Source organism: Lontra canadensis, unplaced genomic scaffold (assembly GCF_010015895.1).
Source record: "Lontra canadensis isolate GAN:19392208 unplaced genomic scaffold, GSC_riverotter_1.0 scaffold30, whole genome shotgun sequence".
Classification (NCBI taxonomy): Eukaryota; Metazoa; Chordata; class Mammalia; order Carnivora; family Mustelidae; genus Lontra; species Lontra canadensis.
This window is the reverse complement of record NW_022631024.1, coordinates 16,578,458-16,603,720: the sequence shown is the minus strand read 5'-3', so window position 1 is coordinate 16,603,720 and position 25,263 is coordinate 16,578,458. Positions and strand designations below refer to the sequence as shown.

At 49.4% G+C, this 25,263-nt stretch overlaps 1 protein-coding gene across 13 annotated transcripts in view; it reads left to right on the top strand.

Annotated features, from left to right (window-relative positions):
• Positions 1-25,263, top strand: part of RAPGEF1 (Rap guanine nucleotide exchange factor 1) — a 132,300-nt gene that overhangs the window by 45,713 nt on the left and 61,324 nt on the right. For 8 of the 13 annotated variants that reach the window (XM_032866119.1, XM_032866117.1, XM_032866126.1 and 5 more), the window contains exons 2-3: positions 21,033-21,172; positions 21,764-21,877. In XM_032866119.1, the coding sequence (XP_032722010.1) occupies positions 21,033-21,172; positions 21,764-21,877 (254 nt within the window). The remainder of the gene's footprint in view (positions 1-21,032; positions 21,173-21,763; positions 21,878-25,263) is intronic. The other 5 variants (XM_032866122.1, XM_032866128.1, XM_032866121.1 and 2 more) reach the window with 1 other exon arrangement.

Below are 25,263 nucleotides of genomic sequence, written 5' to 3'. Positions count from 1 at the left end.
AGAAGTATGGCTTTCTGAGACTAAGTAGGTAGGGAAATCAGCCAGGCCAGTGGGTCTCAGACTTAGTGTGTGTCAGAGTCACCTGGAGGGCTGGTGAGAGCGGGTGACCGGCCACACCCGCAGAGCTTCTGACCAGCGGGTATGGCCTGGGGTGCAGGAGATCCCGTTTCTACCCATTCCATAGGTGAGGCCGCTGTTGCCACTGCTGTTTCAGGACGGGACTTTTGAGAACCACTGACCTATGCTTATTGCCCTTCTTTTCCAGAGGAGAAAAGAGGCCAAGAGGAATTGTGCTTTGCCTGTTTGACCAAACCAATTAGTGGCAGAACCTACATGAAAAGCCAGCCTCCCACTCCCTAACTTCCAGGAGAGAGGAATGTGTTCTGGTGTCCCTAAATGGGCAAACTGCTGTGGTAACCACATGCTCTGGTTTCTTTCTTGGGAACGAATCCCAGATCGCTGTCCACTTTGGGCCGGGACAAGAGGTGCTATTCCAGAGGTTCGTTATTTAATCCTACAGACATGCTTTGTACCAGCTGCCCGTTTGTGACCAGATGACGTCCACCACCCATCAAAGGAGGTGGTTTGTTTGGAAGCCGATTAAAGCCCTCTCATTGTGGCCAGTTGTGTTCCTGAAGTGTCTTGCCCATCTTGGAGATCTTAGCACAGCCCTCAGGCTTGGTCAGCCGTGGACGGGACACACTGCCCAGGGCCAAGCCAGCCCCTACCCATCTCATTTCCCCACAGCATGGTAGGCAGTGCGGTGGGGGAGGGAGGCGCGCTCCCGACAGACCCCTGGGCTTCTCAGGCTCTCTTCGCCTGGGTGAGACGCCGAGAATCTCTGCTGGGCAGGCAGCCTTGGAGCGCAGGCTGTCCGGTCTGGGCACAGGGAGGTTATTGTCGGCATTTCCTGCGCACACCTCTCTCTTTCGTTTCCCATGCGTCGTGTGTGCTGTTGGCACCCAGGACCGTGCCTGTGCACTCGGATCTCACCTTGAGGCGGCCTGCTGTTAAGACAAGGTTGGGGAGTTCATTTGGTCTAAATGTCACCAACACACTGGGGAAACGATCTTGTTGAAAGGAGGATGACTTCAGGGTGGCTGCCTTCTCACCCTGTGGGTAGCATGTTGAGATCTCCTTCTCAGAGCAGGAGAAGGTGTGCTGTGAACCCTGTGCTCTGTCCTCCTCTGTAGAGCGCACTGCCCATGAGCACCTCTGGGAGGCAGGCCGGCTCCTGGGTCCCGCAGGACTCACGCCTCTGGCGCAGGCTGGCCTGCCACCTCTCCCCACTCCCTCCCTGTGCCGTACTGACCAGGTCTCCTGATGCACCTTGAGCCAGCTGGGCCAGGGCCTTCCAGACATGCTCATCCTTCTACCAGAAACACTTTCCCTCAGTCCACATCCCCCACACACCCCCTAAAGAAAATGAAAATCTGGGCAGTTGTCGTGAATCTTTCTGGCTTCAGTTTAAACCAGTTTCCTTGCAGGGTTCATGGTGGTTGCCTGGGTGAAAGATGGCTTTAGAGCACCCTCTCCTGCCTTCCTACCGCCCCCGCCCCCATCAGTGCTCCTGCACTTCGCACGTAAGCGGCTTGCACGAGAAGCCTGGCTCCGTCTGCCTCTGGGGGCACCGGGCTGAGGTCCTTCAGCACTTGATCTCCGGCTGGGTGAGGGGCCTCGGCCTACTCTGGAAGCATTCGGCCCACTTGTAATGGTGTGTTTCGTTCGGTTCTCTTCCCTGTTCCTCCTAAGCCTTGGTGTCATGTCTGCCTGACTCCCTGCTGCACCCTGGGCACTGAGCACGAGGGGCTTAAGAAATGCTTTGGGCTCTATGACCTCATACAGTCATCCTCCACGAGTTTCCCTTCTGTCCAAAGAGAGAGGGAATGGAACAGGATCTTCTTGGTGCACAACCAGCTCAGACCGGACTTGACTTGTAGGAGCCTCTTCACTTGGGGCCATGTGGAGGCCATCCTTGCCCGGGCAGGTGGGACCAGTGCTGGGGACACTGACCTTCACCAGACTGGATGTCATCAAAGGCCTCGCACTTCTCCAAGCTCGGCTACCCCTCAGCTGGCAGTTACCTCGCTGCCACGTGCCACTCAAGGCCACAGCCCTGGAAGGAGAAAAAAATTTGTCCTAAATTAAGTGTGGGTCTCTAGATTTCTTTGTACCGTGGGGAGAGGCCTGAGTAGGGGCCCCTCATACTTTGGGGAGTTGGCTCTGGGTCAGCTGTAGAGCACAGAGGTGTGAGCTCAGTCTTACCAGGTTGCCCTCTTTAGGTAAGAGATCAGAATTTAAACCCCAGCAGTGCTCTAGTACATTGGACGGAAGAGGAGATTTGAGCATTTCAGAGCTGGCCTCTCCGTGGATGGGTTCGGGCTCACCGCCCCCAGGGAGCGAGTGTTGAAGGCAGAGTGGCCAGCCTGCGGGGGGCAGCCAGGCTATAACTGAGCTTCAGGACACGCCGTTCTGGGCTAATGTTTTTGTTTTGATGAAAAATTTAAAAACACTGCTCAACCTCCATCACAAAGAATACGAAAATATTATTATAAAGAAACTAAATATATTTCAATCCCTGCTTTGTGGTGATACTCAATTTGTAAGGAGAGTTAGAACCAAAAACACTTTAAAAGGTGACCTTCAGACACGTGCCGGACTTCTGCAGAGGGTAGACCCGTTTATATTTTCAATCCACTGATTTTCATGCATTTTCAAGTACAGCCGCTGGCTTTCTGGTAGCTGCGCATTTTTATTATTAAGGCGCCCTCAGTTCTGAGGACACTGGGGCTGTCAGAACAAAACCTTCTTTGGGGATTTCGGTCAGGGTGGGTACACAACGGGCCCAGGCGTCCTGGAAGAAGATGACATGACAAGGTTTTCTCCGTGGTCAGTTGGTGGCTCTTAGACATTTTCAGCTGGACCCCACGAGACGTTCCCCTGCCATTCCTCCTCCTTCCTAAGGAAGGGTTCCACAGAGCCCCCCCACCAGCCCACGTAACGGGAACCTGTGCTTGTTGCCTTCCCAGTTGGCTTTGTTTTCCTGTCTAGAAAATTCAGGGCTTTCCATCTTACATATAAAAATATGGTTATCAGCTTAGAATGTGCTCTGAGGACTATAAATACTTTTGTTTTCTATTAAGAAAACCATTAATTCGTGGGTTGGGGTCAGCATGGAATAAGGACCCAGCCGAGTTCAGGCCAGGTCGCTAGGCCAAGCGGTGGTAGCTTTTAACCCAGCCTTAATCTTGGACACTCTGACACCTCAGCCCCTCTGCTTTTAGCTTCTGTGTATTTTGTCCAGGTTTGCTTTCTTCCTTTTTTTTTTTTTTTTTAAAGAGAGAGGGAGAGAGTGGTGTGAGCGGGGCTTGGGGGAAGGAGAGAGAATTTTAACCAGGCTCCTGACCTCAGGACCCTGAGATCATGACCAGAGCCGAAGTCAAGAGTCGGATACTTAACCAGCTGAGCCAACCAGGCGCCCCGGGTTTGCTTTCTTCTGAGGGCGAGTATGAATGTGTATAGTTGCCTTGTGTATGCTTTTGACAGACACCTTGCCATTGACCCACTCTCCACCCTCGTGAGAATCATTGCCTTAGAGCAATGGCTTGAGGACAGAAACCATTTTTTTCCAGCACAAAGTAGATGCTAAGCAAACATTGCAGCCAGGTATGAACATGCATGGCATAAAGCAGAAGGGAAAGCAATGAGTGATCACTTTGGTCCCACTTCCGGGGGAAATTTGTTGTCCGAAGCATTCACGCACACAGTGGGTCTTGAGAAATACTGACCGGCTTACCTGCACTCTGAGCCTTATAGTAAAGAGACGTGTTTTGGCCAAATATCTTCGCTTGGGGTGGCTGGTTAGTTGGAATTTGGTGACTGGGATTTGGTGACTAGTGGTCATCCCTTCCCCTCAACCCCCATGGCTTTGCTCAGGCAGTCCTGTTCCAGGCACAGTGTTTCCAGTCTCTCTCCCCATCAGAAGGGGCTTGTCCGGAGGAATGTTCTGATGTGAGATTTGAACTTCCCTGTTGGAGTCCAAGGACCCACCTGCCTGTCGCTTTGTGTGCGCGCTAGGCTCTGCTGAGCTTGCGGCTTGCCCATCTTCCACTCAAGATTCGGAATTTCTTCACGGTTTCTCTCTTTCCCCCAGACCTTTGTTCCCCTGGAGGACTAGTTAAAACCCGGGTCCTGGGTCCCTCCCCCGGAGATCTTGATTCATTAGGTCTGGGTTGGGGGATGGGGTGGAACTGGTATCCTGACCAGCACCAGGTCATGCCAGTGCTGCTGGTGGTGACCCAGACCCTTGCCTCCCCTTCCCTCCCCTTCACCCTCAGTTGGGGAAAGGATTAAGATACCATTTGGTCCGAGATTTAATTCATAGGACTACAAAGTGAAATTGAATTTAAGTCGAAATCGAATTTTTAGATTTTTGATACATTTGTGTATGTGATTATAGTGTTTCTTACTTGGGTTAGTGGTCAAGAGAGGCCAGAGAGCCACCGATCGCCTCCACCTTGGAAACGGCCCACCTGCTGGCACTATGCCCATGCATGGTCCTTGGTTCCAGACCCAGAGCAGGACTCTCAGCCAGGGTCCTCGTGACTCTGGGAAAGGACTGGATCTGTGGTCTCGATCGCCCCTACAGGCCCCCTCACCTGCAGCAGCTCCTCATTATCCTAGTGAGGAGGATGTTCGGTGACCTCACGTCCTAGTGAGAAAATCCTCTGTGCCACACTCCCCAAGGAGAAGGGTCTTCGGCATTTTGAGTTAGTGGTAATGGAAATAAATTTCATGAAGGGGATATTTAGCCTTAGTCCCTCCTGATCGATTCTGTTCTGTTTCATGTTTTAATCCACGGAATTGGTTTGGGGACCTGATCCTGTGTCGTGACGTGGAGTGAGCGTGAGCAGGAGGAACAGACCAGGCGTTGCCCACTAACCCTTTCTGCTGGGGCTCACGCCCTCCCGTCTGTCAGAGATGCTGAGATGCCTGTCCTACCCAAGGCAACCCCATCTCTTCACGCGTTTCGTGGTCCTATTCCGTAATGTCTGCCCAGCTTACAGCCTTGGGGCTTTCTTCATGAACTTTCCCGTATCTTTCTGGAAGGAAACCCTCTATTTCTTCAGCATTTGACTTGCTCTGCTGCGTGTTGGAGTGCTGGGTGTATGGCTTTACTTCTCGGTTAGCTTATAAACCATGCGAGGGCAGGCCCTGCTTTCCCGTTCGGCCACGGGCCGGGCCAGATCTGTGGCACCAAATGCCTGGCGTGTGGCTGGCGGGAGGAGCGCAGCCAAGTTGGGCTCCACCGTATCAGGGGCCGCAGGGCCCAGACTCGGTTTCTGAGCTTGTTTCACTGAGTGAGTATATTCTGGTTCCAAGGAACGGAGTTGGAGAAAATGAGTCTCTGCTTCCTTGGTTCTCCCGTGTGTGTGGCCCGTGCTTGTTCTTGCTCCTTGGCGTGCTGAGACAGAGACCGCCTCCTGTGGAAAGATTCGGTCCTCTACAAAGAACTTCAGTTCTAGGGGATGCAGAGGATACAGCTGCCCAGAGAGAACAAGGGAAAACTAGGTTCCCTCTTGGAAAATGTACATAGTGTCCTGCTGTGAGGATTCCAGAATGAAGCATCTGGGTTTTTCATAAAGGTACTCTTTGAGGTGGGTGGGTTTCTGGAGGGTTCTCACAAGAGAGAGAGACTTTGGAGAGAGTTAAAGGAATGTTACTTGGCTGAGTGAGCGTAAGACCCAAGAAGGGAGATGGCCAGCCCCGAAGAACTGTCTTAGAAGCACACGTTGTGACGCCGGTTTGTTATTAGTCGGAGACTGTAAAGGTATAAATTCATGAGAACTGGGAGGCCTTTTTGACTTTGGAAAGCACCTTACTAATGCTTCCCAGCCAAACGGCAACTCCAGCTATCACTCAACTACATTTTCTTCCGCAACCTGTTGTTTTTGGAGTTGTTTAAGAAGAGCGTCTGGGTTCCATCTATAATCCCACCTCCCGAGGTGAGAGGCTGAGGCTGTCACTTTGGCCTCCCCCTGTGGGCTGAGAGACTGCCTCAGATTTCACCAGCAGGAGTATTTTTAGCCTGGGAGCTAGCACAGCAAGAAAGTCTTTGATGTGCTGCTGCCATGAGTGAGCCATCTTGGTCTTGGACTTTTCCGGAAGGGGGTGATTCACTTTTATAAGCAGTACTGGCCTGAAAGTCTTGTCTTCTACTCTTGTGGTGACTTGCTTACCCGTGCATCAAAGTTGTGAACACATCTAATAAACAGCGTATTGGCTGGGCTTTCATTTCGAAAGGAGGAAGAGGGATCCTACCCTGAGATGCGAGGTCTGAGTGGGAGGCTGGGGTGGGGACAGGGCAGCAGTGCGCGCAGCCAGGCCCAGACCTGGTTTCTTAGAAGTGAGCCCTGACCCGGAGACAACAGGCTGTTCATTCAGGGGACAAAGTGTGCGTGAGTCGGCCTTCCCCCGAGCCCGTATTCTGCTTTGTTTGACCCATCTTTAGGGTACTTCTCCTTTCCACCTCAGAAGACTGTGGCTGGCATGTAAGCTACACTGGGCTCAGACCCAGAGTGTCTCTCCTCTCAGCCTCAGTTTCCCTATCACGGAGGGTCACCATGAAAATTGAATGCGGAAGGCCTGCGAGGTGCCTGGGGTGGTGCTAGACACGGTCCCAGCTGTCACTGTGTGGTCAGTTGGTACCTAATGCCTTCTGCATGCATTGCTGGTACATTTGACTGGAGGTGAATTGGTTTGGATGTCAGGCTCTAAGCCGGTGAAATTCTGGCTTTGACCAAACCAGCATGTCTTCAGACTTTAGTCCCAGAATGTCAAGGGCCCTCAGAGCCTCTGGTGGGTGGCGAGACCTCCTGTGGCTGCAGGTTTTGCAGAGAACAGCTGGGTGTCCCCGGTCCTGGAGTAGGCTTTTTTTCCTGGCCCTCTGCATGTGTTTACTTAAGACTCTGAAGTTGTCTCATGAGGAGGAGAAATGTCTGGGAGAGGTTGGTTGATACTTCTTCAGCCATTACGGAGGAAGGAGCCCGGGACTGGCCTGGTTCAGGATGACTGGGTCCCAGGATGGGGGCACATCCAATCCCAGGGCCTCCGCCGCCTCCTCAGTAGGCAGACGCAGGATCCTTTCCAGTGCTCACGCCACAAAGCCAAGAGCCCCACCACTCACTTGGTACCTGCCCAGGGGTGCCACCTTGGCCGTGACTGTGGAGGGATGGGATTGATCAGCACTTGCTTCTGAAAGTGTAGAGCAGAGTGTGTGTCTGGACCATCATACATAATAAATATTTCTGCCAGAACAGGCCTCCTGACCCCAAACATCTTTGTGAGACAGGAACAAGGGGTCAGGGTCCAGGAAGAAACTCTCATTGAGGAGCAGCTGAGAAGACCCTTTCCTTGTTTTGTTCCAGAGAAAAATTCGATGCCCCTGGTTGGGTGAGACTAGAGGCTACCTCTCCCTCACCCCCAGCCCTTTCTGCCCTCCACCCATGTGCTTGGGAAGCCAGAAGTTTGCCTTTGGAGAAGTGGTCATTTTCAGATCCCTCTGTGGCCTGCAGAGACTCCTGTGGCCATTTCCAAGCCGGCACCTGTTTGCTGACTCTGATGCTTTCTGTGGGTCCTTGTGTGAAAGGAAGCCTGGAGCTGTTCCTGTAAGCCGAGCCCAGCCCTTCCTCCTGCCCTGAGCAGCAGGCAGGGCTGTCTTTCAAGGCCCTGGGCCTCAGAGCACTTCCACAGCCCCCGGCACCTTCCTCCTGCCGAATGGGGCTGTGAGCAGCTGGAGAACCCCTGCGTTTGCTGGTCAAGTCTCCTTCATGGGACTCCTCATCTGTGTCCTGACGGAGGACTTTTCCCAGCCCCCCCCCTCCCCGGGGATTAGGTGGTGCTCCCTGGAGGGAGGAGCTGTGTCTTGCTCTTTCTTGACCCTGGCTCTTTGCAAATATTTGGCGTGTAGAGATAGAGGGAATGAATGAGGGAGGGAGTGAATGGGGATGCCCATGGGCCTACTGTGCGTTATCGGGGGCACCCTGTTTCCCCAGGTGATAGGGAAGGGGAGGGACTCTCCGGGCGACCCTTGTCCTTTCACTTTCTTCCTTCTCTGCCCAGTAAGCGCCTCTTACAGTATCCCAGGGGCTGCTGGGGCCCGTGGCTCTCCTCTCCTCCCCCTGCTGCCTGGGAAAGAAAGAAATAACGTACTTGCTAACAAATGAAAATTTTTTTCCTCCGGAGGTCCAGAGAGTAGCCTGACAAATGGGTTCTCTGGATCCCTGAGCAGGGCCAAGTGCCACCGAGGCCAGCAGAGCCCCCAGGCACCTCAGCCTGCACTGTCGCGGGGCACCTGCCTGAGCCCTATCACCGTGGCCCAGCCCCAAATACACAGGCCTTCCTGTGCCAACTTGGGCTGCTTTGCTGGTGACATGATGTGAAAAAATATGCTGTGAGGCCCTGGAGGAGCATTGTTTGAATTCTGAACTGGCACCGGTCCCAACGTGCAGGTTCCTCTGAGGGACAGAGGCGGCTCCAGACAGCTCCACCTCCGGGACAGAGGTCAGGGCGGACTCCGCTTCCTCCTGTGGTCGTGAGCCTGGACCGTGCTCTGCTTTGGCCCTGTCTGCTTTCTGCTGGTGCGGGGGTGTGTTCACTGAGAATCCACCGTTGCTCCTCCGGTCTCAGTCCCCCACTCCCCTCTCTCTCTTGCTCTCTGTGACTCTCACCTCTAGAAATAAAACTCTGGAGAAAGGGACAAATTCGCATCTAGGGATGTCTATAAAGTCTGTGGCTTTAAGAATCTCTAGGCCACTCCATCTGTCAAATAAATAAAATCTTAGGAAAAAAAAAAGAGAAGAAAGAAAGAAAGAAAGAATCTCTAGGCCATTGCCAAACGGTGATGAGAAAAAAATACTTCCTTGGGAGGAGGCCTCGAGGCCTCCCCAGGCGGGCTGACCTTGAATGCTCACCACAGGAGCCAGCGCTCAGTTGCCTGTGCTGTGTGCGTGCCGCGTGTGGGGTTGGGGGATGGTGCTGGGGCCCTGGGACTTGGTTTCCTCATGTGTCTAAGGGCGGTGAAAGCCCTTTCCTTGCAGTGTTAGTGTGAGGGTAGGGGTAACCGCGGGCTCCCTGCACAGTGCTCGGCCTGTAGCGGGTGTTTGAAGCGAGAGCTGCTGATGCAGCCTCACCAGGAGAGAAGCAGTTCTCAAGCTGGAGGCTCCGCTTTCATCTCCTCTTGGAATACCTGTCAATATTTGATGAATGTTTGCTAAAAGGAGTAAGTCTTGGGGAAAACTCCGTGTGGATTTGTTCACATCCCTCTCTGGCGGTGTGCGCAAGGGGCTGTTGGGCCTCTGAAGGGCTTTGCTTTTTTCTCTGAGGGAGAAGAGATGCTGCAGGAGGGTTTTGAGCAGCGAGGCAATGGAACAGGACTTAACCTTTTACAAGGATCACTCTGGTTGCTGGGTTGAAAAGACTAGAAAGGCAAGGAGCAGGGCATTCTTGCACAGTTGTGGTCATGGTTTAGGCACAGAATGGCTGTGGTTTGGGTCAGGGTGTCAGTGGTGCCGCTTGCTGTAGTGGTGAGATTCTGGATAGACCGTTAAGGTGGGATGGATGTGCGGAGTTTGCTGAAGGACTGGAAGGTGGGTGTGAGCAAAAGAACAGAGTCGGAAGTTTTGACCTGAGCCACTAGAAGGGTAAAGTTTCCCGTTTGACCAGGATGTAGCGGCAGCAGGTTTGGGAGGGGCCTTGGGCAGAGTTTTGTGCTTGTGCCGCCTGATCCCGACATCCAGGACAATGACCAGGAGCTCCTGTGTAGGAAGAGACCACTCTCACCTCCGAGGTGCGGACCTCTTCTCTGTCTGCGCCGGGCTCTGGGGTTCCCATCTGGTTTCTCGGCGTCCTGTATCGTCTCTGTGCCACCAGTGTGCTCACGTGGACCCCGCCAGCCTCCATCTGCCTCCTTGACTCAGACTCCTCCCTCCAGCTGGTGAAACCAAGTTCCCTGGGCTCTCTGCAGAGGAGGGTTCCTCTGTCCCGATCCAGGGCCTGGCCCAGATGAGATGCTCAGGTATTTGTCGAGCATGAATATCGTTTATTTCTTAGACCAACCTCATGAATAGGTGCTGTTATTACTATACAAAATACATCGATTCACTCTTGGTTAAAAATGAATTATAGGACACAGATGTATGTACATTTAGTTCTTTGAATTTTCCATACAATAAGGGAAAGGAAATTAGAAAACACTTATTTACTGGTGATTTAAGATCATAAAAATATTTGTATAGGTTCTTTTATTATTTTTACAAAGATGAAACGGAAACTTCCTAAGATATCCGTGGATTCTCCCTGAGATACATGGTGTCGAGTTACTTGGGAAGACACTCCTTCTGGGTTAAACACGTTTGTTTGTTCCAGCGACTAGGATTTCCTTGAATTGTTAAATGATCTGTCAATCTGACCCATGTAAAAATCAAATGGACCCTTTTAAAACAACTTTAGACCCTTGTGTCTACTTTATTCCAGGTTTTTATTGATGTGTGCAAGGAGTGAGGAAGGTACATCTGGCTTTAAGCATGCAGCTTCAAGACTTTTCACAAGTCGAACACAAGAATGCAAGCAGCTCCAGTCAAGAAATAGACTGGGGCGCCTGGGGGGCTCCGTTGGTTAAGCATTCGACTTTTGGTTTCAGCTCAGGTCACGATCTCAGGGTTGTTAGATCGAGCCCTGCATCAGGTTCCAAGCTCAGTGTGGGGTCTCCTTGAGATTCTCTCTCTCCCTCTGCCCTTCCATGTGTACACACATGTGCAGTCTCTCTCTAAAAAAAATAAATAAATCTTTAAAAAAACAAAACAAAAAAAGAAATAGGCCATAGCTCCCTCCTGCCCCCTGCAGCTTACTCCTCCCACCCCAAGCATAACTGCTCTTTCACTCCTGAAATCATAGATTAATTTTGCTTGTTTTTGTATTTGTATAAATGGAATCATACAAAAATGTACTTTTTTGTGCGTGTCTTCTTTCTACATTTGTAGGAAGCACCCGTGTTTCTGTGCGTAGGCGTAGGTTACGCGTTCTTACTGCTGCACAGTGTTCCACCCGTGCAGGGGTCTATGTCAGCATCTGGGTCTTGCTGCTTTGCATATTCTGGTACCTGTCTTCTGGTGACTTCACAAGGGCACACACCTGGGAGTGGGATGGTGGGGCCCCCGGGGAAATGGGTGTCAGCTGCCTTCCGGGTTCTCCATCTCCGCGGCGGCAGTGGACACCGCCCTTTGCTCCCCATCCTCCTTAGTACTTAGTGTTCTCCGTTTCCTATTTTCTACTTTTATCTCTTTATCTATTCTGTTTTGTCTTTTTATGCATTCGAGTGTGTGTGTAATGGTATCACTTAGTGGTTTTAATTGATTATTTCTTGGTGCCTGTTGAGCACTTTGTCATCTGTCTGTTGGCCATTTGGACATCATCTTCTGTGTCGTGTCCGTTCCATGCTGAATCTATTTTTCGTCCTTACCGGGTATGTAAGAGAACCAGAATGATGGCTCTGTCAGATCTGAGCCCACATCCATGGTGGAGCTTGGTCTCTGCCGTCGGTAGCAGGCCCGGCCTCCTCTCGCACCCCGGCCCTTCTGCTTCTGCCCCAAGCCTCTCTCTTTGGCTCGGTCCCTGCTGGTCTGCTTCCAGCTCAGGCATCTGGATAGTATCTTACCTTTGACCTAACAATTCCATTTCTAGGGGTCCATCTCATGATTGCAGGTGCCTAGAAAGGAAACATGAGCGTGTTCATCAATTTAGCATTGTTTGAAGAGCAAAAGTTAAAAAACCATCAGCCGGGAGTCTTGTTAAATAGGTTTCAGCAGAACATTATTCAACCATTAGCTGTGCTCGTGGGAAAAAATGCCCACAACATATTAAGTTGAAAAATATCTCAGCTCTGCCATATGGAGAGTTAGGAGGGATTTTTCACTTTCTATGTTATGTATTTTTGCAGGGCTTGGATTTTTATAACAAGTTTGTTTTACTTTTGTTGCTGGGGGGAAAATGATCTACATACTGCTTCCAGCATCAGCCACAGCAGCTCAGAGTTACCCGTAGATCGCCTGAACGCATGGGTGATACGAGCAACTTTCATGGCAGAAAGGGGGGCTTTGGTGTTGCAAGACTCCAAATAGTATTTTCCCTCTGTTTGAACATGAATAGTTCTATAGTAAGTAAGACAGAGGATCTTTTAATATGGAAATTGTTGGAAAAAATGAAACATCAGGTTGCTACTAGGCTGTGGCTGTTTTTAGCTCAGGGTTGGCAGGGGTCTGGCCATGAGATCAGATAACAGTAATGGCCTCCATTTACTGAGCATTTGCTATAGATCATGCTATGGCTACGTGCTTGTCATAGAGGATCCTGTTCAGCCCTGAGGTTATGCTTTTCTGTAGGTGAGGAACCTGCGCTCAGAGAGATATAGAGTTTGCCCGTGTCTGCGCCTGAGCTTGGGTTAGAACAGAGACGGCTAGACCCCAGAGCCCCTGTGCTGCCTGCCGTGGCCACTCAGCCCGAACTCTTGGCTTTAGCTTTTCTTTAGTCTGTAACATTTTAAATAAGTAACTATCTGAAATGGTAGCTTTAAAAAAGTTCTTCTGGGGCGCCTGGGTGGCTCAGTGGGTTAAAGCCTCTGCCTTCAGCTCAGGTCATGATCCCAGGGTCCTGGGATCGAGCCCCTCATCGAGCTCTCTGCTCGGCAGGGATCCTGCTTCCCTTCCTCTCTCTCTGCCTGCCTCTCTGCCTACTTGTGATCTCTGTCTGTCAAATAAATAAAATCTTTTAAAACAAGTCTTAAAAAAGTTCTTTCTAATGTCCTCAAGCCACTTCTCCACTATAGTTGTCCTTTTTACATGTTTGGAAAACGGGGGAGTGTGGCTTGGGTAGGTAGCTTTAGAGGGAACTCGTGTAAGTGGACACATGGAGGTCCTTCCCGGTTGTGCCATGGTTCTGAACCCAGTACGCTGTAGGGAACAAGAAATTGACAGCCACGCTGTTTCTCAAGATCGGTTGCAGTAATTTTGGAACTGCCTCAAAGTGTTACCCACCCTGACCCTGACGTTGTGTTCCCTTATGTGGCTGATATTTAGAGAGTGCCCTTATCCAGAGTGAAATTAAGCCCTGACAGAAACCACTGCTAAGTTGGGATCCCAGCTGCTGCCACAAGTGACATTGGAAAGGCCAGTTGATACGTACATGTGTAGGCACCAGGCAGAGACCATTGTTAGCCTTGACTGAGGAGCAAATTGAAAACCTATGAATGAAATATTGGTCCCTGGCAGACTGCTCAGGAAAAAATTGGTGCGACTTTTGGGGCTTGAGGGTTTGTTGAGATGTGCTTCTGTGAGCAGGTTACGTGCCTCTCTTCCAGCCTGTCCTTCCTCCGACGTTCATCTGACAGCTGGGTCAGCGTCCTGCGGTGGTTGCCCAAGAAAGTGCCTGCTCTTAGTAACACCGTGCCGTTTATACAGAAATCATGAGGCTACGTAAGCCACCCTTCCTCTGGGAGAAATGACTAGCAGATTAGTCACTGGGAGTTCCTGACCTTCCATGCTGTAAATGCCGCAATGAGCAGTGGTCTGAGGCTCTGTTCTCTCAAGTTCTCTCGGTGACCTTTGAAGCTGCTCTCAAAGATTTGATAAATTACCATAAAATAGCAGCTTATGGCATTTCCTGCTTAAGTGGAGGAGGGTTTTTTGTTTCCTTTGGTGAAGTATGGCCGTAAAGAAAGTGGACCAGTCTGGCAGTCCCACGTGTTGGTGGGGATATGGAGCAGCTGGGACCCTGACAGTGGAATTGCAAAGTGGCGAAGCCATTTGGAAAATCATTTGGCAAAATCCACAAAATTAAATACAGTATATACTCTGTAGTTAAGCAGTCTGTTCACAGAGAGCGCTTGCATGTGTTCCAGGAGACAGGTATGAGAATGTTCATAGCAGTGTTGTTTCTAGAAGCTGGAAACAGCCCCGTGTCCATGGAGAGTGAAAGCAAGTACATATATTCCAGTGTGCTTAAATGTCAGACCTACCTCTGAGTGAAAAAGCAAGAATATGAGAGTATGTACAGTATATGTCCATTTATGTAAAATTCACAAAGCTGTAAATTAAGCTATACTTATAAACTGTCAAAAAAAGTAAGGGCTGATAAACACAAAAATCAGAATCATGGGGAGGAGGGGGCCCCTGGGGGCTCAGTTAGTTGAGCTCTTGGTTTCCACTCTGGTCCTGATCTTAGGGTCATGGGATTGAGTCCCGCACTGGGCTCCGCGCTTACGGCAGAGTCTGCTTGGGACTCACTCACTCTCTCTCTCTCTCACTCTCTCTCACAAGTAAGTTAATCTTTAAAAAAAAAAAAAAATCAGAGTCACGGTTACCCGTTTTGGGGACGAAAGGTGTGATCATGAAGGGGCATGTGGTAGCATCAGTGGACTTGAAAACTTTCTGCTTCTAGAGCTGTGTTGTCTGATATGGCAGCCACCATCCCAAGTACTCAGTAGACACAAGGGCCATCACGTGGGACGGTGCAGATACAGAACATTTCCATCATTGCTCAAAGTTCTGTGTGATAGGCAAGGTCGGTGGATGGATGTGTTTAATTCTAAGGTGTGTGTGTGTGTGTGTGTGTGTGTGTGTGTGGAATTTTTCAAAATTTTGTTTTAATTTCAGTATGAGAAGATGTCTAAAAACACATGTGTACAAAATCGGAAGTATAACTAAGTAAGAAGTCAGGGACTAATAAGAGAGTGGTTGATGAAGTGACGTGAGACTCCCGTAGTGTGGGAGCTTGGCATTGGCCTCTCGGCCAGGTGATTGATACACTTGAGGGACTCAAGAAGAGGGGCAGGAAGTGGGTGTGTGCACGTGTGCGTGTCTGGTGCCGTTGGCAAGATTACCCTAACAGAGGCGCCACCTGTTGCTTCCTCCCGCCCTGCCAGCTCTGGTCATTATAGTACTCTATCAGCTCGCAAATACACAGTTTGCATGACCTTGCAGGTCCCCTGAAATCTATGTTGTTGACCCATTGTTTCAAGGAAAAGATGACAAGCAGCCTCCGAGTCAGAATCTGTCCTAGTTAGTGCTGTCTTCTATTTCCAGAGTTGAGGAGGTCCGTCACCATTACGAAGAACCAGCTTTCTCTGCTTGATTTAACACCTTGTGTGTTAAAGGTGGGTCTTCCTAGGCTATTAAATACTCCCAGGAGAGGCATTTCTTGGTGGATGCAGTTCTTTCTTTAAATGCTGATAGGGATTCCCAGCTGTGCCTCAAGACGGACTAGAATTTCAGGCTGAGGTCGAGAAAGTGCTGTAATACACTTCTTGCCTCCAGCTTGCTCTCAGGAGGAGGTTGGCTTTTGGGACATGATCAGGGCTGGCTCCGTGAGTGCAGGAACCTGAGAGGTTTTTAGGGGGGCCCACCGTGCGTTGCTTGCCTACCCCAGTTCTGCCCTGTTGTGATGTCAGGTGGTGAATCTGGCCTGTTCATACAGCAGCTCAGGGTTGCAGATGGGCAAAGCGGAAGTTGGCTTGGCCAGCCCAGGTCTCTGGAGGTCTTTGACCAGCGGAGAAACCATGCATCCTGCCTAGACTTCCCCATTTGTGTCTGCTTTTCTGGGTCTGCTTTCAGTCTTAGTTGCGTGGGTGGAAGTCCCACGGATTAGGACATTACTCTACCATCCCCCCTGGCTCAGGAACCTGCCTGGTTAGCACTGTGACTGTAGGGACACTGAGGCAGGCAGTGGAGACGTGCAGCCACAGAGGGAAACAGATTGAGACTTCTGGCCCATGCTAGAGGAAGAGGAGGATGGCATTTCTAAGGCCCTCAATTACTTAGGGTTGTCAAGTTAAAAAAGTTCAGTGCTGCAGAATAACCTGATTCATATGGGAGATGAGAATTCATCTTGAGTTTGGTCAGCCTCGCTGCCCTTCCAACTAGTCCAGTCTGGTCAGCTCCCAGCACGGAGGCACCATGTGCCCGGCACCTGGATAAGACCCGCCCTGTGTTATCCACAGGCAGTGCCTCGCTTATTCTACATCACGTTGGCCATCTCAAGGACAGCGTCATCAGCCTTGTTTTCCGGAAAAAGGAACCTAAGACTTGGAAGGTGACTTTGAAGTATTTTAACCCAGATAGTCTGACTATAGAGCTTACCCTTCTAACCCGGCATGTATGATCGGACTGGTGGCATCATTCTGAAGTATAAAGAAGGAAGTACAGACTGTTTGGGGGACCCACCCTGCTTGGGTGGGGAAGAAGAGGCAAGGTAGAGGAGGACGGAGGAGCCACACCATGCCAGTCCCCTGCTGTGAATCCCAGGGATGACCGTGGCATGTAAGGGCAGGTGCGGAGAGCCCCTCCTTACACTGTACTGAGCGGTTCCGTGTGAGGGGAGAGGTGCACCAGCTTCCTGTGGATCTCTCTACACCTTTGGGGTCCAAGAAGGGCTTCCTGCCAGCAGACAGCTGCAAAACCGTGTTTGGCTAGACCGCATGTGAACGAAGGTCAGGCTCTGGCTTTTCTCTTTGGTCCAGAGTGCAGTGGGCTTCTAGATAGTTTGCAAAGAGCAGATAGTTTACCTGATCCTGCCTGCCACCTGGAAGGTCTTTGTCTCTCTGAAGCCACAGGCAGTAATAGACACGGTGACAGACCTGTAGCACAAGGTCCTATGTCATTTATTTGGAAGGGTGTTTTAATAGTAAACCGTTGGAAAAATGGAAAGGGGGGGTGCCTTGGGACACCTGGATAGCTTGGTCTGTTAAGCATCTGTCTTCGGCTCAGGTCATGATCCCAGGGTCCTCGGATCAAGTCCCACATGGGGTTCTCTGCTCGGTGAGGAGCCTGCTTCCCCTCTCCCTCTGCTTGTGTGCTTGCTCGCTCTCTCTCTCTCTCTCTCTGATGAATAAATAAAATCTTTAAAATAAAGAAGGGGGGTGCCTTGTAATTTTAAAACTACAAAGCATTTATTTTTCTATTGCATAGGATCATGTTCTGTCCCCTAATTTTCAACCACTTTAAAATATTTTCTGTAAATTTCAGGTAGTATCAAAAGAAGCAGTCTGCTTTGTGGGATAGTTCCTGATTGGTTGGTTGAATGTTTACTGTTGAGTGAATGTCTACTGAGCATCTTCTATGGGCCTGGTACCATGTGAGCACGGGGGATGCAGTCATGCACAGGACAGTTGTGGTCCTCAGGTGAGTTTGCATTCTTGTGAGGCAACAGGCACATAAATAAATCACATAATAAGATGGTTTCAGACAGCACTGGACAGCACTGAGGTAAATGGTGAGATGAAGGAAGTCCTCAGTGGGTTTTGCTTTTTATAAAAACAGCTTCATTGAGATATAATTCACATATACAGTTGGCTCAAAGTGTAGAATTCCGTGTGTGTGTGTATGTGCGTGTATGTAGTAATTTACTGGGGTTTGGTACAACCGTCACCAGATTCTAATTTTAGAACATTTATGTCTGCCCCAAAAGAAACCTCATACTCATTAGCAACCCCTCTCCTTCTCTCTCCCATTCACTCATTCTTAGCCACTAATCTACTTTCTGTCCCTATAAATTTATCTATTCTGGACATTTCAAATCAATGGAAGATCCCGTAAGTGGTCTTTTGTGACTGGCTTCTCTCACTTTGCATAATTTTATCAAATTCGTCCATGTTGTAGCAGGTCTCAGGATTTCATTTCTTTTTATTGTCAGGCAATACTCTGTTGTATGGGTATGCCACATTTTATGTATTTGTTCACGGACATTTGAGTTATTTCCATCTGTCAACTCTTATGAGTAATGCTCCTGTGACCTTGTGTGTATGAATCACGTGGATGTGTATTTTCATTTCTCTTGGGTATATGCCTAGGAATAGAATTGCTGGGTCGTCCGGTAACCATGTTTGATCTTATGAGGAACTGCCAGATATTTTCCACAGCTGCTGCCCCATTTTACATTTCCAGCAGGAGTGTAGGAGGGTTCCAGCTCCCCAGCCATCACACACTTGGTTACTACGTGTCTTTTACTATACACCGTGGGTTTGAAGGAGTAACTTGTGTCAGTTTTGGCATTTCCCTGATGACTAATGATGTCGAGCATCTTTTCATATGGTTATTGCTCATTTGTGTATCTTATTTGGAGAAATGCTTTTTGAAGTCCCTGGGTCATTTTTAATTGGATTATTTGTCTTTTGTTGTTGAATTATAAGAGTTGTTTGTTTTCTGTATGCAGGTCCTTATCAGGTGTAGGAGTGCAAATATCTTCTCCCATTCTGTAGTTTGTCTTTTCATTTTCTTGTGGTATCATTTGCAGCACAAATGTTTTAATTGATAGATAATATCATGTTAGTTTCAGATGTACAACGTAATGATTTGATATTCATAGGTGCAAGACAGTGACCACAGTAAGTCTAGTTTAAATTTTACCTTTCAGTGAAGTCCAATTCATTTGATTTTTCTTTTGTCACTTGTGCTTTTGGCGTTCTAAGAAACCATCACCAAATCAAAGGTCACAAAAAGTTTATCCCTAGGTTTTATTCTAAAAGTTAATAGTTTTAACACTTATGTTCAGGTCTTTGATCCATTTTGAATTAATTTTTGTTTAGGGCGTGAGGTAAGAGCCCAGATTCATTCTCGTTCTTTTGTATATGAAATGTCCAGTTGTGTGTGCATCACTTGTTGAAAAGAACATTCATTCCTCCATTGGATAGCCTGCATCCTTGTTAAGAATTAGTTGGCCGTAGACACATGGCCAATTTATTCTGGACTCTCAGTTCTATTCCATTATTCTATATGCCTATCCTTATGTGAGTACCATGCTATCTTGATTACTATAACTTCTGAATAGGAAGTTTTAAAGTCAGGAAGATGAGTCTTCTAATTTTATTCTTTTTTCCACATTGTTTTGGCTGTTCTGTGTCTCTTATATTTCCATGCTTATTTTAGGATTAGATTATCATTTTCTGCAGAAAGCCATCTGGGATTCTCCTCGGGATTATATTGAATCTGTAGATCAGTTTGGGGAATATTGACATTTTAATATTAGTCTTAATTCGTGAACACGGTATGCTTTTGCATTTATTTAGATTGTCTTTCTTTCCACCATGTTTTATAGTTTTTAGTGTGCGTCTTGCACTTCTTGTGTTAAATTTATGCCTAAGCATTTTATTCTTTTTTTTTTTTTCAAGATTTTATTTATTTATTTATTTGACAGACAGAGATCACAAATAGGCAGAGGGGCAGGCAGAGAGAGAGAGAGAAGAGGAAGCAGGCTCTCTGCTGAGCAGAGAGCCCCACATGGGGCTCAATCCCAGGATGCTGGGATCATGACCTGAGCCGAAGGCAGAGGCTTTAAGCCACTGAACCACCCAGGAGCCCCTAAGTATTTTATTCTTTTTGATGATATTGTCAGTGGGAGCTCTTTGTTTGTTTTTGTTTTGTTTTTGTCAAAGTATAGTTGATACGCAGTGTTACACTGGTTGCAGGTGTAGGACCCAGTACGCCAGCGTCTCCACATGTTAGACTATGCTCACCGCAAGTGTAGCTACTGTCTGTCACCAGACAGCGCCAGTACAATATCATTGATATGTTCCCTATGCTGTACTTTTAACTCCAATGATTTATTCTTTCCATAACTGGAAACCTGTGTCTCCCACTCCCTTTCCCCATCTTCCCATTTTTGCTCATCTTCTCAACCCCTTCCCTCTGCCAACCATCATCATTTCCCTGTAGTATAAATGGAAGCTTTTTTTTAAGATCTTATTTTATTTTATTTGTTTATTTATTTTTGAAAGACCCTTGAGAGAGTGAAGATTTTATTTATTTGACTGAGAGAGAGAGAGAGAGAGAGAGTACACACAAGCAAGGGGAGCAGCAGAGGAAGAGGAAGAAGCAGGCTCCCCATGGAGCAAGGAGCCCAATAAGGGCTCGATCCCAGGACTCTGGGATCATGACCTGAGCCGAAGGCAGACTCTTAACTGACTGAGCCACCCAGGCGCCCCAAGATCTTATTTATTTATTTTAGAGAGAGAGGGAGAAAGAGAATCCTGTATAGACTCCACACTGTGTGGGGAGCCTTACATGGGGCTCTGTCTCACGACCCTGAAGATCATGACCTGTGCCAAAATCAAGAGTTGGGCACTTAACCAGCTGAGCCACTCAGGGACCCCTAAATGGCAGCTTGGTAAAATTTCATTTTGGAACATTCATTTCTACTGTACAGAAATCCAACAGACTTTGGTATATTGATCTGTACCCTGTGGTTTATTAGTGCTAATAGTTTTTTAGTGAATTGCTTGGGATTTTCCATACACAGGGTCATCTACAAATATGTCCTCCTTATGTCCTCCTTCCCAAGCTAGACGACTTTTGTTAGGTACTGGAGTACGATATTGAGTAAGAATGGTGAGAATGGACACCCTGGGCTTGTTCCTGACCTTGGAGAGAAACCATCCAGTCTCACACTATATTCCAGGGTGTTTGAACGCCTCAGTGCTATTTCAGTCTCTAGTGCCAACTCTGAGGCCTTGCGCATGACACTTACTGCTGTTCCCTAAACCAACAGAAACGAGGAGGTTGACTCAAAACCTCAAAAGGAGGTTGACTCAAAAATGTATGACTTTCATTCCAGTTCATACATCCTGCACGTCCATGATTCTGCTTTGGTATTCTTGCTTCTTAGCCAAGTTCCCTTAGACTCAGCTCATCAGATAGAGTAAAGAGGATGCTGGAAATATTGGCAGATTCTTTTTCCATAGCTATTTTGACTGCCTTTGACTTCCACAATTCTGAACAACCTAATTTAAATGGAAATTGCAGAAATTAAAACATGTAAGCAGAAGATAGAAGATAGAAGATAGATCAGTAGATCCGTCTTTCCTTTCCTTTGTAACTAAACAGCCAGGGAAGAAGATTTGTTTAGGGACGATGCTCGTTTCTGTAGAAGGTCCGCGGAGCACAGCTTCTTCCTACCCTGCTTCTAACCATTAGTCCTCTCCTTGTTTTCAGACTCTCAGCGTTCTCATCTCTCCTCCTTCACCATGAAGCTGAAGGACAAATTCCACTCGCCCAAAATCAAGAGAACGCCATCAAAGAAGGGAAAACCAGCTGAGGTGTCTGTGAAAAATCCGGAGAAGCCTGTGAGCAAAGTAAGCCGACTCTCTCTAGGTGTTCCTCCCGGCCTTCGCCTCCTTCAAACAGTATGAGTTTGTGCTGTTTTTAAGTTCATTCCCTGGGGATTCAGCTTTCCGTGCCAAACACCTGCTCCATAGCTACTCCATAGCGTTTGTGCTGCCAGGCAGGGACTGTCAGCGTCCTTGCGCAGTATGAGCCTGTAGGATGGTGAGTGTTTGTCCTGTTAATCAGAGTCGAGTTCAGTCGGCTAGAACAGTTCTCCTCTTCCAGATGTGTCATCCTCTGGGCGTGTAAAACAGCTCGGCGCACCGTGTTTACACCCCATGGTGCTGCTTCCCTGCCCCAGATGACCCTGTGTTGCCCTAGCACACGCACACTTAGAGGGAGGCATGCGACATCCAGAACATCCTTCATTAGGCTTCAGGGCCCATGCTCGAGACGCGCCAAATCCTTAAAGCCCGGCCAAGGATGTCCTCAAGCACCGGCAACCTGAGCAGGGCTGGCCGGGCCGGCCGTGTCAGAACAGCGGTAGACGTTCACCTCCCCCCCTCAGCCTCAAACGGCCATTTCAAGCTCTGTAGGAATCCAGGTTTCCTCTCTTCCAGGAGGCAACAGACAGATTTCTACCAGAGGGCTACCCTCTCCCCTTGGATCTGGAGCAGCAGGCAGTAGAATTTATGTCCACCAGTGCTGTGGCTTCCAGGTCTCAGAGGCAGAAGGTCAGTGTGACGCTAAGAACAATTGGGTTTGCCTTGCCTTCTACTGCAGAATCCTGGGCCGTGGTTTTGGGGCTGGAAAGAAAAAGCTACTGCACTATCCTTGTGTTCAGCTGGGCGGCGGCTGTGGGCCTCACTGTTCAGGAAACAGTCCGGGGGCCTTGGGTAAAATGAAGTTTATGCAAGCCCCTGTGGTCTTTGGAGAGAGCTCAGCACTCCGTGACAAAAGCGTGGGGGTCCTTTCTGGGGTTGTTTGGGCAGACTGCTTGGGTCTGGCGGGTTCTGCGGGAGGTGGGTGAGTGTCAGCTCTCCAGACCCGCTCTTCTTTCCTTGAGCTGCTCAGGGGATGGGACTCATTAGGGAGGAGCGTCTGCTGGGAAAGGCGCTGTGTTACACATCTGCGAGACTGTGTGCTGTGAGGACGCACAGAACCAAGTACTGAGAACCGGGGACAGCTTTTGTGCTGCTAACATTTGTCCAGACTTGCCTTAGCCCCCCTGCTCGGTGCTTTGCGCTTACTCTCTCACTGAACACTCACAGCGACCCTGGGAGGTGGAAACTTACCTTGCAGAAGCGGAAACCGAGGCTGTAGACGTAGGAAGCCTTAGCCACTGTCGCGCAGGAAAAGGTAGTGGAGCTGAGGTGAGCTCGGGCCGCCTGACACCCTCCTCAGTGCCTGCGGGTGCTTCCTCTTTATGAAAGCCAGAATTGATGTTGGAATGTCCTACAAATCCAGATGGCGACTCTCACACACGAAACAGAGAAGCCGAATTAACCATAGTAATGTAAAACAAAAGGAAGCCCATAGACAAATGCACCCAAACGCTCCGGTGCATGTCACACCTGCACTTGGACACTGCGGGCAGACGCTGCCCCATTACGTAGACACGTCGGCCTTGACTCGTGGAGTGTACCTATATTTTTGTTTCTGTTTTGACCAGAATATCGTAAAATTCTAGTTAAAAGTGGAGAACATTAAAGTCTGAAGTCCAGAAGTCTCTTGCTGAGTAACCCTTTTCCCAAAGGAGGCTGAAGAAGGTCAAGTGTTGTTTGTGTGACAGACGGATGAAAGCCCGACTGCAGCGGAGTAGGAAAGCAGAAGACTTGGTGTGCAGCACGGGCATTTTCTGGTTCAGTCTCTTCAGCAACCTCTTGGAGCTGAGTTTGGTTAAAAAACAAACCAAGAGCAGCAACCCCAAGCGGTGTCCACGGCTGGGTAGCGTAGCGCAGGCAGCCCGGGGAAGAGCGGCCGTGACCTGCTGGCCCCCTCTGATAAGAGACTGTCTCTCCTCTCCGTTCCTGGAGCGGTTCCCCCTTTCTTCATCTCTCCGAGAGACGGCACGGGGGCACATTCAGTGTGAAAGTGTCCTTCACTCGGGGTGAGTTCCTGCAAGTCCCGGGGACGTTGGCAGTGTCTAGAGACATTTTTGGTTGTCAGTGCTAGGCTGGTAAAGCAGGTGCTGCTGGGTCTGGTGGGTACAAGCGGGGATGCTGGTGAACGCCCCACGCAGTCCAGCCCCCTGTGGCAGCGGAGTATCCACCGCAAGATGTCCGTAGTGCTGCAGCTGAGAGCCCGTCCTGTGGCAGGGGCTGTAGGTACGAGCTTCACCGGGGAAGAGAGGTTGTCATCCTTTCAGAAGGGTTGAATTACCCTGCTCGGCCCCATGTCAGCTGCCCAGGACCGTGTGAGTACACACCCGGTTAGTAGAAGCCACAGGCAGAAGTGGGAGTGCCGGCGAACCTGCCAACACGTGTGAACTTAGAAGATGCCGTTGGAGAAATCTGAAAATACGTTTGTCATTGGCTCTCATTATTATTGATTACTAACTAGCTCTCTTACCTCTTAGAGAATATTTCCATATATGTTCTCATTTTAATCCCAGTTTATATGCATGGCATTCTGTGTTTGTTGATTTTATTTTATTTTTACTTTTTTTTAACTAGATTCCACACCCAACGTGGGGCTTGAACTCATGACCCTGAGATCACGAGTTGCATGCCCGACTGCCCGGGCCAGCTAGGCGCCCCAGCATTCCCTGTTTAAATACTGGGGAACTGCAGCTCAGGAGGTCACAGATTCAGATTCATCTGCAGCTTCCGGGGGGTGTCTCTCTGCCCAGGCCCTGTCCTGGGTGATTCTACACGCTGTCCTGTTTGCTCCTCACTAACTGTGTGCAAAAGCTTCTTTACTGCTCATATACAGAGTCTAGGCTCTGGCCCAAGTATTTTCCATCAAAATCTGGTTTTATTTTATGAACTACTTGCATGTGCTTTCTCACTCACTGCCCCACATCAGGCTCTGTAGGTCACCCAGGTTAGGGAGTAGCCTCCCTGTTTTGCAGATGAGCCTGAAGCCAGTGGTCCCCAAGCCCAGCGGTGGCTTCGGGTCTAGGCCCTCCCCGAGCACCACGACCCTCAGGCAGTTGCCGGGTTTGTGGATGGACGGTGGCATCATCCCCCATAGCAGGAGGGGACACCCCGGTACAGCCAGGTGACGTCAGCGGAGCCAAGGCTTTGAGTTCCCAGCTCTAGCACGAGCTCCGTCTGGGTGTCTCCCTGTAAACTCTTCTGACCACTGGCTGCATTTGCAAGACGCAGAGCTGTTCAGAGGCGGAGGGGCTGTGAACGGACCGTGCTCAGAGGCTGATGGTTCTGGGAGTGCCGTTGGCTGGAAGCCCAGCGGATGGGACCTGACGCTGCTAAGTTGTCGGCTCCTTTAGCAGGAGTGCGGTGCAGGCTGGCGCTTCAGTGGCTCATTTGATCTCTGCAAAACACCGGAAGATTCTTTGTGCTCAGAAGTGCCTTCCTGCCCCTTTTGGGTGCCCCCCATCTCCAGGTTAGCCCCTTTCTCCCTGGCAAACCTGATGACACATTTTCTCATGATGTTTCCTGCCTCCTCCCCATCTTTCACCATCCCTGGCTCCAGACATGTCCTGGTGTGCTGAGCTGGGCAGGGCTGTGGTCAGGGCCCTCTAGCCAGACTGGCCAGCCGGGGTTTCAGTCACACTGATGTCTGGGTGTGATTCCTTCATAGTCACGTCCTTCCTGGCCCCGGCGAGCAGTGGCAGAGCAGAAAGCTCCTGTGTCCGTGAGGTCCATGAGGTGGGAAACAAGAGCCTGACCTTTTGGAAACACAGTGAATAAATGTGTCCGATTGTTAAAAAAAGAAAAAAAAAGAGAAAAGGTGAGGGTAAAGCGGCCAGTGATGGGGGTGGGGAAGGGGTGCCCCTCCCCTTAGAGAACTTCATCCTTGGGGTCTACAGACCACCTTTGGGGAAGTACCCCATCGAGGGTGGAAGTTGCCTCACCAAAGAAGCTGTTTACTTCTTGATCCCATTTGTATATTTGTCTTTTGATATTCCCACTCATTAAACATGGTAACTTAAATA